The following is a 14640-nucleotide window of genomic DNA, read 5'->3' as shown; positions in this document are numbered from 1 at the left end:
CAGTGGCAGTGGCCCCACAGACACCTGCACAGGAGCCAGGAGCTGAGCCTGAGCCCTGCCCACCCAGCACAGGGGCTCAGGAATTCACAGCAGCCAGGGACCCAGCAGACTTTATAAAGGACACAGGAAGAGCTGGAATCTTCACACCCAGCCATGTACACCCAGCTGTGCAGTGATGAGCATCAGTGCCAGGGGCAAATCCTGCAGGGAGCTCCAGAGTGACAGTCCTCTGCATGAGCCAGGACACAGCCTGAGGACAGAACTGCCTCTGCTACAGACACTCCATGTCTGAGAGATTCTGCCCATCTTTTGAGCTGCAAAGGGAGACATTTTCTCAGTAAAAGCTTTTATTTCAAGTAAATTATATGACAAAATTTGAGTACAAATTGTGTAACAAATTTGAGTACAAATTTTGTGGCTAAAAGAATTTACAGTTCTAATTAACATGCATGGTGAGCTATTTAAATTTGTGTATCTATAAAAAAGCAGCTTCATTCCGTGTTACCTACAGTGGCCTCACTCTGCCTTCAGATGGACCATGATACCAAACCCCACCATCCCCTGCAGCACAAAGAACACCAGCAGAGAAAATTTATTTCCACATTAACCAAAAAAAGCTACCAAAATTGCTTTACAGTAAATGCAACTCTGCTCATTACAAAAAGAAAATGTTAACTAATTCATCTAAGTGAGCATTTTCAGTTCCTGTCAGACATGATCAAAGGCATGTTTATAACATACAATCAGTGAACCATGTAAGCAAAGGTGCAGTTAGAACAGCTACAAACTAAATGGGAAAAGCTGCTCCTTTACAGAAGGAGCACCATCTTCCCTCGAGCACCACTGCTGTGAATAATGTCTTCATGAGCCTGGGCTACTTTCTCCAGGGGGTATTCCAAGCCCACCACAGGCCTCAGCCAGCCAGCTTCTACCCCCTTGAGGATTGCTGTGGCACATTCATTCCTTTCCTCCTGCAGGCAACAAACACAGTGCTTGTGACAAGGCCTTTGCATTTTAGAATAGTGCAAGAATTAAAGCAAATTCCAAACATGAAAATGTTTTAGGATGTTCAGAGAGTGAATTAAAACATAGAGAATGAACTAAAGAGTGAAATTATTCATTCTTTTTTCATACAAATAATTTTAACTGTAAATGGAGGGGTGCTGGAAAAGCCAATTAAAGCTTACTTAAAATAGAAATGTTTTCTCACCTCAGTTGCAAGGAACAGACCCACTCCAATAATGCTGGACTCCCTGCTCATTGTGTCTCTTGGGTTTATCTCAATGCGTCCCCTGCAGCCCACAACCTGCCCAAAGAGCCCAAAGATCCAGTCAGAGCTGTTCAGAGAGGTGCTGAAAGCAAAACCAGTGACAGAGCAGCCACCACCCCCTGCACAGGACACACTGTCACCCCCTGCCCCAAAACAAACACTCACTGTCACCCCCTGCACAGGGACACACTCACTGTCACCCCCTGCACAGGGACACACTCGCTGTCACCCCCTGCCCCAAACAAACACTCACTGGTCACCCCCTGCCTAGGGGACACCACTCCACTGTCACCCCCTGCACAGGGACACACTCACTGTCACCCCCTGCCCCAAAACAAACACTCACTGTCACCCCCTGCCTAGGGACACACTCACTGTCACCCTCCCTGCACAGGACACACTCACTGTCACCCCCTGCCCCAAAACAAACACTCACCATCACCCTCCCAGCACAGGGACACACTCACTGTCACCCCTGCCCAGGGACACACTCACTGTCACCCCCCTGCCCCAAAACAAACACTCACTGTCACCCCCTGCCCAGGGACACACTGTCACCCCCTGCCCCAAAACAAACACTCACCATCACCCTCCCAGCACAGGGACACACTCACTGTCACCCCTGCCCAGGGACACACTCACTGTCACCCCCTGCCCAGGGACACACTGTCACCCCTGCCCAGGGACACACTGTCACCCCCTGCCCCAAAACAAACACTCACCATCACCCTCCCAGCACAGGGACACACTCACTGTCACCCCCTGCACAGGGACACACTGTCACCCCCTGCCCCAAAACAAACACTCACTGTCACCCCCTGCACAGGGACACACTCACTGTCACCCCCTGCACAGGGACACACTGTCACCCCCTGCCCCAAAACAAACACTCACTGTCACCCCCTGCCCAGGGACACACTCACTGTCACCCTCTGCCCAGGGACACACTGTCACCCCTGCCCAGGGACACACTCACTGTCACCCCTGCCCAGGGACACACTCACTGTCACCCTCTGCCCAGGGACACACTGTCACCCCTGCCCAGGGACACACTCACTGTCACCCCTGCCCAGGGACACACTCACCATCACCCTCCCAGCACAGGCCAGCAGCTGCAGGTCAGCATCCAGGTTGACATTGGAGAGCATTTCTATGATGATATCCACTCCCCCTGGCCCTGTGCACTCCTGGACAGGACACAGGGTGGCATTTCAGAGCGTGGCTGCCACCAGCTACTCTGAACTCTGCAGAAACCATCCATCCCTCAGCTTGCAGTGCACATCTTCAACACAGCCTTTGTACTGCAGCTGACAGCTAAGGAGCTGGATTGTTTAACTCAGCACATTTAGCACATTCTGCTGTGCTAACTCATGCTCTGATCCCACACTGGAATCTGCTGAATGAAGAAGTCTAAGTGCCACTCTTCCAGCCTAAGATTTTCCTTGTGTAGGAACAAGAAAGGCACTACAGTGTTGCTCCTACATAAATCTAGTTTAAAGTCCTCTGCAAACAACTGTTCAGGTTTTGTTAAGAACACCACAACCTGCATTCCTGAGTGCAGACACCAGCCTACCTTGATTCTCTCTGTGTAATTGGGGTCTCTGTGATTGAAGGCCTGGTGAGCACCATTCCTCAGGACCACATCCATGCCCTCCTCAGTTCCTGCTGTACCCAAAACCTTCAAACCATAAGCTCTGGCAATCTGACATGCTGCCAGTCCCACCTGAGGCAAGAAAGAAAACAGAGAAAATCAGTTTACTTAGTTCTCAGAATTTTAAAATTTAAATACTCTACCAGTGACTTGGAACTTCCCCATTTAAAAAGCTAGTCTGGTAATGTGCTTTATAGCCACTAATTTGGATCTTAAAGACAGTCAAATACTCTTTTAAAAAGAAAATATATTTACAGAGGTATGGTACACTTCTGGGGTTTTTTAGTAGCTATCAGAATTTGACATACATCAATGTAGAATGCTGAGTATCTGTCAAAGCTGGACCATATATTTGTGATACAAATTTAAGGAAACTCTTCACAGAATCACCTGCTGTTAATACCAGCATTATACATTGCAAAGAAAATTTACAGGCACAAATTTTATTAACACTACTTCTTTGGAAAGTAAATTCTCAGTGCCTTCTACCAGCTTTGCACTCCAGCAAGAACAGAAGAGCCACATTTAGTTTATGAAAATTTTAAAAAACAGTTATGATGCTAAATGCCTTAATAGTATCTCAGAATAAGATATGGATTCATCTTTTTGTTGTATAATAAATAATTCAGGACACTTGGCTGTTCACAGCAGCTGTTTGGTGCACACCAGAAACTGAGCAAGTGCAGAGGGTGGGGGATCTAAAACAGGTTTGCCATGAAAACCCCAAGAAAACTAGAAGTGCAATTTGCTGTAGTATTCAGTCTCAGGTTTATATGTTCCAGCACCTTTCCTGGTGCAGCCAGCTGCTGGCTCATGGTAAACACATCCCAGAAATGCACAGTCACCCTGACTCATCCTCAGAGGACTGAGAGCAGCTTGCACATACTGGAAAATCAGAGTTTTCTGCTGTCAAACTCCCAGACCAAGCCCCTGCAGCAAACACCTGCCCAGGGTGGGCCCCTCTGCCCGGGGACCCCACAGCAGCACCCACAGCTCCTGGGAGCAGAGAAAAAGCTGAGCTGCAGATCTCTCCCAAACGTGACCGTGGCTCACAGCCCAGAGAGCAGAGCAGGGCAGAGGGCAGTGCCCCCTCACTGCCTCCCTGGCATACTTACCCCCCCACTGGCACCATGAACCAGCACGCTCTCCCCAGCTCTGGCACGGCCTCTAGGTGAGAACACAGGCAGTGTTGGCACTGGCTGAGTGACACTGAGCTGGGGCTGCAGGCTCTGACCAAACCTCACTGCTCACACAGCACTGACTCCCACTCATGCTCCAGCTGTATCCAATTTAGGGCTAAACAGGTACCACAAACCTTTCTGGGAGAGCAAGGAGGCAGAACAAACCCTGTGCTGGATGGCTTGAAGCAAAACTCAGCCAGCAGCCAGTGAGAGCCTGGCACTGAGCCCCAGCTCAGACTTTGGGCTGTCACAGGACAGGCTCTGCCCCACAGCCCCTGTCTGCTCACTGAGGAAATTAGCACTACTGCCCTTCTTCCTCCCCAGCCAAAACAGAATGAGTACTCAAAGGGAGTCACATCTTATTCCATGGAGCTTTTCCAGGTAGGTTCTCTCAAGGAAAAAGACTCCAGAGGAAAGCACAGTCACAAGTTTCCAGGTCACAATTACCTGACAATTCCATCAGTGCAATGTTTTTGAACACTTCCCACTCACCGACCTCCCCACTTTACAGGAGAGTGAAAACATGAACTTTGGCATTGCAAATATCAAAGATTAAAGTGCAGGAGCAGGGATTTGGTGGCTTACTTCTGGAACAGGGCCCTGTAGGCAGTGAAGTAGGGCACTCCAATGGCTGCCCCCTGCCTGAAGTCCAGCTTGTCTGGCAAAGGAAAGACTCTGTTGGCTGCAGCAACTGCATACTCTGCATATCCTCCAGAAAGCGTCTCGAGGGTGAAAACTCTGTCCCCTTTCTAGAGTGGAGGACAGAACACACAGGAATCAATCCCTTCCCTCCTTTTATTAATAAACATTGAGAAGAAATTTGCAGGGCTCTGTTACATAAATTCCAAATCAGGAAATTCCAGCCCAATTGTACCTACAATTTTAATGTTTGTTTAGGACCAAACGTCTCAAGACTTAAATGGGAGTACCAATTTGAAAACTAAACTGTTGTCATAGATATCCTTTAGCAAATGGAAATTTGCCTTGTCCTGTCCAAAGACTTTTCCACTGAGAAATCCAAGTAAAATTACTAGACAGGAATATACAGCATTTCAACAGTTTTACCAACAAATATCACAATTCATGGAGCTTTACAAGTAAGCACTTTCCATTTCTCAAACACCTTACAGAGAACTTTTCAGTTCTGAAAATTACTGACACTTCAGTGCCTGAAATTATTACACCCAGCAAGAAGCATGCAATCTCAGCTCCTGCAGTGCCAGACTGCAGTGAGTCTTGTGAGAGCCCAGAGGCCCAGGAGGGCTCAGCACGCCCCACAGCCCCACAGCAGACTGGTTTGTGGGGATCCCACAGGGTGCTCTCACCAGCCCTGGAAGGATCCCCCCTTGAGGAGATTGCATCACTACGAGCAACAAAAGCAGGCACAGCCAAAAAGGAGGCAGCAGGCAGCAGGATGGCAGCCAGGTGTGAATACCTTGAAGGCAGTGACGTGCTCCCCAACACTCTCCACCACCCCGGCCACATCCGAGCCGGGCGTGTAGGGCAGAGCTGGTTTCCTGGCGTAGGTCCCTGAACGAATGTAGGTCTCAACAGGATTCACCCCACACACGTGGACTCTGATTAAGACCTGAAAGAAAACAAACACTTCTTAAGCAGCAACTAAAGTGGTTTAGCCCTTGAATTCCCAGAAGAGCATTTTTAGTGAATTCTCAGACAGGCTCTGTGACAAGGCAGTGTCAAAGTGAAGGTGATTTCAGGGAAACCTTGGTGTGGGAGCGGCCCAGAGCAGAGTGAAGAGCCCACATTTGGTGAGCATGGTGCCTGGCAGCAAGAGCACACCGACAAAGCTCACGGGCTCCAGTGTAGGGCTGTGGGCTGCTAGCATCATTACCCCATCTCCCCTCACACAGCTCACGTGTACCTGGTTTGCTTTGGGAACAGGAACTGACACATCTGACTGCAGTTTAAGCACTTCAGGGCCACCGAATTCAAACACTCTGACCGCTCTCATCACACTCCTGGTGGCTGCCATGGCGACCAGAGGATCTGCTGACAGAAACCAGGAGACCCTGGGACCTGCTCAGGCCAGGGGAGCCGAGGAGACGGACACGGGCTGGAACAGGCACACACGGCGGGGACAAAGCGCAGACGGAGCCGGGGACACTGCCTGGGGGCGCGCACAGCACAGCCGGCCCCGCCCACACACACACCCACTCACAGGCCCCGCCCACAAACACACCTGCGCTGTCAGACCCCGCCCACACACACTCACTGCCCAGGCCCCGCCCACACACACCCACTCCTCAGGCCCCGCCCACAAACACACCTGCACGGGCAAACCCCACCCACAAACACACCTGCGCTGTCAGACCCCGCCCACAAACACACTCACTCCTCCAGGCCCCGCTCTTTGGCCCGCCCACGTGCTCCGCCCGTGCCCCGGAAGTGTTCCTTCTATCAGGCCCCGCCCCTCCGGCCCAGCCCCGTCGCCGCCAGAGGCCCGGCCGTGCCCGCCGTGGCGGTGGAGCCGGCGCGGTAGCGCACAGCCGCCGCCTTTCCGTCCCGTCCGGTCCCCGCCGAGGAGCGGCGGGGAGCCCCGCGCCCACCGCCCGCCTGCGGCCCACCTGCGGCCTCCCTGCGTCCCCGGCGGAGGCGGGTGGGACCCGGGCGGGAGGAGCCGCCCCGCCCCTCGCCCCGCCCCGCCGCGCCGCGCGGAGTGTGTCCCTCGCGGGCCGCCGTCCCCCGCCATGGCGGCGTTCGCGCGGCGCAAGGCGCAGCGGCTGGCGCGGCCCGACCCCAGCCGGAAGCGCGCGCTGGACGCGCGGGCCGCGGGGCTGGCGCGGCTGCTGAACGCGCGGGAGCGCTTCTGCACCGCCAGCTCCTGCGACGGCAGGGTCACCGTGACGGTGGGTGCGGGATGGAGGGGCACCCGGGGGGATGGAGGGGCACCCCGGGATGGAGGGGCAACCGGGATGGAGGGGCACCCCGGGATGGAGGGGCAACCGGGGATGGAGGGGCACCCCGGGATGGAGGGGCAACCGGGGATGGAGGGGCACCCCGGGATGGAGGGGCACCGGGGATGGAGGGGCAACCGGGGATGGAGGGGCACCGGGGATGGAGGGGCACCGGGGATGGAGGGGCAACCGGGGATGGAGGGGCACCGGGGATGGAGGGGCAACCGGGGATGGAGGGGCACCCGGGATGGAGGGGCACCCCGGGATGGAGGGGCACCCCGGGATGGAGGGGCACCCCGGGATGGAGGGGCACCGGGATGGAGGGGCACCCGGGATGGAGGGGCAACCGGGATGGAGGGGCACCCGGGATGGAGGGGCAACCGGGATGGAGGGGCACCCCGGGATGGAGGGGCACCGGGATGGAGGGGCACCCGGGATGGAGGGGCACCCGGGATGGAGGGGCACCCGGGGGGATGGAGGGGTCCCGCCCGCCCCGCGGTGTTTGCTGGCGCTCAGCTCCCCGAGCTCCCGCCGTTCCCGGTCCGTCCCTGTCCCTGTCCCTGTCCGTACCCGGTTCCTCGGTCGGTTCCCGGGCCCAGCCCGCTGCTGCCGGGGGCCAGCTCGGTGTGTCTGGGCTCACTCCCAGGGACACTCTTTATTCAGAGCCCAGCTCGGTGTGTCTGGGCTCACTCCCAGGGACACTCTTTATTCAGAGCCCAGCTCGGTGTGTCTGGGCTCACTCTCCAGGGACACTCTTTATTCAGAGCCCAGCTCGGTGTGTCTGGGCTCACTCCCAGGGACACTCTTATTCAGAGCCCAGCTCGGTGTGTCTGGGCTCACTCTCCAGGGACACTCTTTATTCAGAGCCCAGCTCGGTGTGTCTGGGCTCACTCCCCAGGGACACTCTTTATTCAGAGCCCAGCTCGGTGTGTCTGGGCTCACTCCCAGGGACACTCTTTATTCAGAGCCCAGCTCGGTGTGTCTGGGCTCACTCCCAGGGACACTCTTTATTCAGAGCCCAGCTCGGTGTGTCTGGGCTCACTCTCCAGGGACACTCTTTATTCAGAGCCCAGCTCGGTGTGTCTGGGCTCACTCTCCAGGGACACTCTTTATTCAGAGCCCAGCTCGGTGTGTCTGGGCTCACTCTCCAGGGACACTCTTTATTCAGAGCCCAGCTCGGTGTGTCTGGGCTCACTCCCAGGGACACTCTTTATTCAGAGCCCAGCTCGGTGTGTCTGGGCTCACTCTCCAGGGACACTCTTTATTCAGAGCCCAGCTCGGTGTGTCTGGGCTCACTCTCCAGGGACACTCTTTATTCAGAGCCCAGCTCGGTGTGTCTGGGCTCACTCCCAGGGACACTCTTTATTCAGAGCCCAGCTCGGTGTGTCTGGGCTCACTCCCAGGGACACTCTTTATTCAGAGCCCAGCTCGGTGTGTCTGGGCTCACTCTCCAGGGACACTCTTTATTCAGAGCCCAGCTCGGTGTGTCTGGGCTCACTCCCAGGGACACTCTTTATTCAGAGCCCAGCTCGGTGTGTCTGGGCTCACTCTCCAGGGACACTCTTTATTCAGAGCCCAGCTCGGTGTGTCTGGGCTCACTCTCCAGGGACACTCTTTATTCAGAGCCCAGCTCGGTGTGTCTGGGCTCACTCCCAGGGACACTCTTTATTCAGAGCCCAGCTCGGTGTGTCTGGGCTCACTCCCAGGGACACTCTTTATTCAGAGCCCAGCTCGGTGTGTCTGGGCTCACTCTCCAGGGACACTCTTTATTCAGAGCCCAGCTCGCTGTGTCTGGGCTCACTCTCCAGGGACACTCTTTATTCAGAGCCCAGCTCGGTGTGTCTGGGCTCACTCTCCAGGGACACTCTTTATTCAGAGCCCAGCTCGGTGTGTCTGGGCTCACTCCCAGGGACACTCTTATTCAGAGCCCAGCTCGGTGTGTCTGGGCTCACTCTCCAGGGACACTCTTTATTCAGAGCCCAGCTCGGTGTGTCTGGGCTCCCTCCCAGGGACACTCTTTATTCAGAGCCCAGCTCGGTGTGTCTGGGCTCACTCCCAGGGACACTCTTTATTCAGAGCCCAGCTCGCTGTGTCTGGGCTCACTCTCCAGGGACACTCTTTATTCAGAGCCCAGCTCGGTGTGTCTGGGCTCACTCCCAGGGACACTCTTTATTCAGAGCCCAGCTCGGTGTGTCTGGGCTCACTCTCCAGGGACACTCTTTATTCAGAGCCCAGCTCGGTGTGTCTGGGCTCACTCTCCAGGGACACTCTTTATTCAGAGCCCAGCTCGGTGTGTCTGGGCTCACTCTCCAGGGACACTCTTTATTCAGAGCCCAGCTCGGTGTGTCTGGGCTCACTCCCAGGGACACTCTTTATTCAGAGCCCAGCTCGGTGTGTCTGGGCTCACTCTCCAGGGACACTCTTTATTCAGAGCCCAGCTCGGTGTGTCTGGGCTCACTCTCCAGGGACACTCTTTATTCAGAGCCCAGCTCGGTGTGTCTGGCTCACTCTCCAGGGACACTCTTTATTCAGAGCCCAGCTCGGTGTGTCTGGGCTCACTCCCAGGGACTCTCAGACTCTTATTCAGAGCCCAGCTCGGGTGTGCTGGGCTCACTCTCCAGGGACACTCTTTATTCAGAGCCCAGCTCGGTGTGTCTGGGCTCACTCTCAGGGACACTTTTATCAGAGCCAGCTCGGTGTGTCTGGGCTCACTCTCCAGGGACACTCTTTATTCAGAGCCAGCTCGGTGTGTCTGGGCTCACTCTCCAGGACACTCTTTTATTCAGAGCCCAGCTCGGTGTGTCTGGGCTCACTCTCCAGGGGACACTCTTATTCAGAGCCCAGCTCGGTGTGTATGGGCTCACTCTCCAGGGACACTCTTTATTCAGAGCCCAGCTCGGTGTGTCTGGGCTCACTCCCAGGGACACTCTTTATCAGAGCCCAGCTCGGGTGTCTGGGCTCACTCTCCAGGGACACTCTTTATTCAGAGCCCAGCTCGGTGTGTCTGGGCTCCACTCTCAGGGACACTCTTTATTCAGAGCCCAGCTCGGTGTGTCTGGGCTCACTCCCAGGGACACTCTTTATTCAGAGCCCAGCTCGGTGTGTCTGGGCTCACTCTCCAGGGACACTCTTTATTCAGAGCCCAGCTCGGTGTGTCTGGGCTCACTCTCAGGGACACTCTTTATTCAGAGCCCAGCTCGGTGTGTCTGGGCTCACTCCCAGGGACACTCTTTATTCAGAGCCCAGCTCGGTGTGTCTGGGCTCACTCCAGGGACACTCTTTATTCAGAGCCCAGCTCGGTGTGTCTGGGCTCACTCTCCAGGGGACACTCTTTATTCAGAGCCCAGCTCGGTGTGTCTGGGCTCACTCTCCAGGGACACTCTTTATCAGAGCCCAGCTCGGTGTGTCTGGGCTCACTCTCCAGGGACACTCTTTATTCAGAGCCCAGCTCGGCTGTGGTCTGGGCTCACTCCCAGGGACACTCTTTATTCAGAGCCCAGCTCGGTGTGTCTGGGCTCACTCCCAGGGACACTCTTTATTCAGAGCCCAGCTCGGTGTGTCTGGGCTCACTCTCCAGGGACACTCTTTATTCAGAGCCCAGCTCGGTGTGTCTGGGCTCACTTCCAGGGACACTCTTTATTCAGAGCCCAGCTCGGTGTGTCTGGGCTCACTCTCCAGGGACACTCTTTATTCAGAGCCCAGCTCGGTGTGTCTGGGCTCACTCTCCAGGGACACTCTTTATTCAGAGCCCAGCTCGGTGTGTCTGGGCTCACTCCCAGGGACACTCTTTATTCAGAGCCCAGCTCGGTGTGTCTGGGCTCACTCCCAGGGACACTCTTTATTCAGAGCCCAGCTCGGTGTGTCTGGGCTCACTCCCAGGGACACTCTTTATTCAGAGCCCAGCTCGGTGTGTCTGGGCTCACTTCCAGGGACACTCTTTATTCAGAGCCCAGCTCGGTGTGTCTGGGCTCACTCTCCAGGGACACTCTTTATTCAGAGCCCAGCTCGGTGTGTCTGGGCTCACTCTCCAGGGGACACTCTTTATTCAGAGCCCAGCTCGGTGTGTCTGGGCTCACTCCCAGGGACACTCTTTATTCAGAGCCCAGCTCGGTGTGTCTGGGCTCACTCTCCAGGGACACTCTTTATTCAGAGCCCAGCTCGGTGTGTCTGGGCTCACTCCCAGGGACACTCTTTATTCAGAGCCCAGCTCGGTGTGTCTGGGCTCACTTCCAGGGACACTCTTTATTCAGAGCCCAGCTCGGTGTGTCTGGGCTCACTCTCCAGGGACACTCTTTATTCAGAGCCCAGCTCGGTGTGTCTGGGCTCACTCCCAGGGACACTCTTTATTCAGAGCCCAGCTCGGTGTGTCTGGGCTCACTCCCAGGGACACTCTTTATTCAGAGCCCAGCTCGGTGTGTCTGGGCTCACTCCCAGGGACACTCTTTATTCAGAGCCCAGCTCGGTGTGTCTGGGCTCACTCCCAGGGACACTCTTTATTCAGAGCCCAGCTCGGTGTGTCTGGGCTCACTCTCCAGGGACACTCTTTATTCAGAGCCCAGCTCGGTGTGTCTGGGCTCACTCTCCAGGGACACTCTTTATTCAGAGCCCAGCTCGGTGTGTCTGGGCTCACTCTCCAGGGACACTCTTTATTCAGAGCCCAGCTCGGTGTGTCTGGGCTCACTCTCCAGGGGACACTCTTTATTCAGAGCCCAGCTCGGTGTGTCTGGGCTCACTCTCCAGGGACACTCTTTATTCAGAGCCCAGCTCGGTGTGTCTGGGCTCACTCTCCAGGGACACTCTTTATTCAGAGCCCAGCTCGGTGTGTCTGGGCTCACTCTCCAGGGACACTCTTTATTCAGAGCCCAGCTCGGTGTGTCTGGGCTCCCCTGCGGGCTGCCCCTCGCTGAGCTGCTGTAACCCTTTGTGTCCCTGCCAGCACACGGACGGCGCGGGCATCCCAAAGAAGAACTGCACGTGGCTGCTGGTGACACACGAGCCCTGTGCCAAGGGAGATGTGGTAAGAGCACCGTGCCAGGCTGCATTCATATTTATATTTGTATTTATTAATGCTCCTGGTGTCATGGAGAACACATCGTGTCCAAGGGCTTTTATTTCCCCTGCTGAGATGAATTGATACTCTGCTCTCAAAATTAACTTTTCCTTAGATGTGTTATTTAATAAGTTCTTCAAACCTGTTTTAAGAGAATGCTTTTAAACTCAATATCATATTCTCTGCATAGTTATAAATGCAGCTGATAGTCCATAAACTTATATAATTTCTTACTGTCTCGAGTCATATTTAAAACTCTTGCGTTAAAAAACCTCTTGAGCCCAGCTTGCTGTGCTAGCAGACATGGTGTAACAGGGAGTCTCTTACTGCACTGTTAATTTAGTGTTGTTAAATCCTCTGAGATTAAAAACATGTATAGTGCAGAGTTTTTAATTTTTAGCATGTTTTCAAAATAATCTACTCTGCATTTATTGCACAAGTGAAGCAGTTGCAAGGTCAGTATTTTCTCACTCAATTCATAGTTCACTTTACTGTACATATACATTCTCACACGTGCACAAAAGTCTCCTCCAGAATATTTGTTTTCATTAGTATTTGTTCCAGCAGAGCAAAGCTTGCTGGAATTTCTATCAGAAGATTTCAGGCCGAGCAGGATGCAGTAGGGTGTGGTTAACTCTTAGGAGAGGAATACTGTGATTTTTATGTTGTTTTTATGATGTTTTTGTGATGTTTTATGATGTTTTTATGTTGATTTTTATGCTGTTTTGCTGCTTTCCCAGATGACAGCCCTGGAGAAGGCCACAGGTGATGCTGTGTTCAGGTTTGAGCCATTTGTTCTTCACGTGCTGTGTCGGGAGCTGCAGGATGCACAGCTGCTGGTAAAGCCACGTCCAGAACAATGGGCATTGTTGTTCTGTTACATTCCTGCCTCTAAAAAGAAAAGTATTGGCTTTTATAGGCAGTTGCAGAAGTTTTTTTGCAAAACCAAGATTGTACATTGTGTCACAACCCACCCATAAATATATTTTGCTGTGAAAGTGTACAGGACATGTTTAAGCATTTATTTTTTCTGCAGCATTCGGTGGCTATTGACTCTGGGTTCAGGAACTCTGGTATTACAGTTGGCAGAGGAGGAAAAATTACAATGGTAAGAATTCTGCTTCTGTAAGGGATGTAATGAAGTCACATTGTTACGTTAACCTTGATTTTTGTACAAGCCAGGACCTGAGTGGTGCTTGAGAGCTGTCACAGGGCATGCTATAGCAAAGAAATAGCTCACTGCTTTGGCTGACAGCAACCTGAATAATTGCATAGATAAGCAGGTTTTTTACTATAATGAACTCCCTACATTATTTAAATAACCTTTATAAATTAAGCAACTTTATTCCAGGTGAATCATGTGTGTGTTTCAGGCTGTGCGCAGCACTCACTGCTTGGAAGTTCCATTGAGCCACAAAGGGAGATTGATGGTCTCTGAAGAATATATTGAATTTCTGGTACATGTGGCCAATCAGAAAATGGAGGAAAACATAAGGAGGATTGACAGGTTTGTAAGAAAACACCAGTTCTGTTCGTGACATCTAATTTTTATTCAGTATTAAGTAAGACATTAGTAGCCACTTTTCTCCCCTTGCATGTTTTGATTGCATTCCTTTCTCAGAGTAATTTGCAGATCCTGAGCGAATGTATAAAAGCAGTAACCACAGTGTTGTTTCTGGTAGGTTCCACAAAGGCCTGGAGCTGGCTCTGGAGGCTGCAGTCCCTGCAGATCCCTTGTTTCCTGAGGTGCCACAGAAGAGCCAGGTGTACCTGCACAGGAGAAAGAGAGGGGCTGCTCGGGGGCAGGCTGCTCCCAGCACAGAGCTGGAGCCCCAGGATGACACTGAAAGCAGCCTTGCTCTGTTTGCTGAACTCACGATAGACTAAGACATTGGAAAGCAAATGGTGAACAGAGAAATGATTGTAATGCTCTTTTTAAGAGATTCATACACTCCTGTGCTCCGAGTAGTAATGCTCTTGTGCACTGGCCAGAAAAAAGGTAATGAGCAGAACAGTGAGCAGGTGTAGCTACAGGACACAGAGAACAAAGCTGCAGCATTTTTTGGGAATGTTTTAAGTGTACTGTTGAATTAACAAAGTGCTACTTCATCAGTTGCCCCAGAAAGAGCTGGTTTGCTGCGGTCTCACCATTCCCTGTGGCAGCATTTCACTTCCAACTTCGGGGTTTTGCAGAGCCTGCTGCTCTGCAGGTTTCTCCCTCAGGGAGATGGAGAGGTGCTGGGGACAAGCACTGAGGACTGAGGAGCATCCACTGGTGAGACAGCCAATACCTGAGGTGGATATTCCTCAGAGCCTTCCAAAGGAGCACAGTTGGACATGATAGAGGGACTGACACCAGCAGCAGTGACCACAAGCAGTGCCACAGACACTAACAGCAGCAGCACTGCAGTGTTTACATGCTGAGAAATGCAGTTCATCAGAAACTCGTGTGGTATGATCCCACATTGCCCTGAAAAATGAGTAAAAGTTCAGGGAGGCTTTGTGGCATCGTAACACAAAATCATTACCCTCACTGTGGCATCCTGTTACTTTATTCCCATCATCTCTAATGG

At 53.2% G+C, this 14640-nt stretch overlaps 2 protein-coding genes across 2 annotated transcripts; one reads left to right on the top strand and one right to left on the bottom strand.

Moving 5' to 3' along the window:
- Positions 1-329: 329 nt before the first annotated feature.
- CRYZ (crystallin zeta) lies at positions 330-6159 on the bottom strand. The gene is made up of 8 exons (XM_079314372.1): positions 5985-6159; positions 5538-5690; positions 4688-4851; positions 4037-4088; positions 2844-2993; positions 2356-2457; positions 1211-1306; positions 330-971 (listed from the first exon to the last, which is right to left on the bottom strand). The coding sequence occupies exons 1-8, from the start codon at positions 6093-6095 to the stop codon at positions 810-812; spliced, it is 990 nt and encodes a 329-aa protein (XP_079170498.1). The 5' UTR covers positions 6096-6159; the 3' UTR covers positions 330-809.
- Positions 6160-6763: 604 nt separating this feature from the next.
- On the top strand, positions 6764-14054 carry TYW3 (tRNA-yW synthesizing protein 3 homolog). The gene is made up of 6 exons (XM_079314266.1): positions 6764-6969; positions 11954-12034; positions 12808-12906; positions 13104-13175; positions 13441-13574; positions 13750-14054. Exons 1-6 carry the CDS (start codon positions 6811-6813, stop codon positions 13952-13954), a joined length of 750 nt encoding a protein of 249 aa, XP_079170392.1. The 5' UTR covers positions 6764-6810; the 3' UTR covers positions 13955-14054.
- Positions 14055-14640: the final 586 nt, after the last annotated feature.

This window comes from Erithacus rubecula (assembly GCF_903797595.1).
Source record: "Erithacus rubecula genome assembly, chromosome: 10".
Classification (NCBI taxonomy): Eukaryota; Metazoa; Chordata; class Aves; order Passeriformes; family Muscicapidae; genus Erithacus; species Erithacus rubecula.
This window is presented reverse-complemented; position numbering and strand designations above follow the sequence as displayed.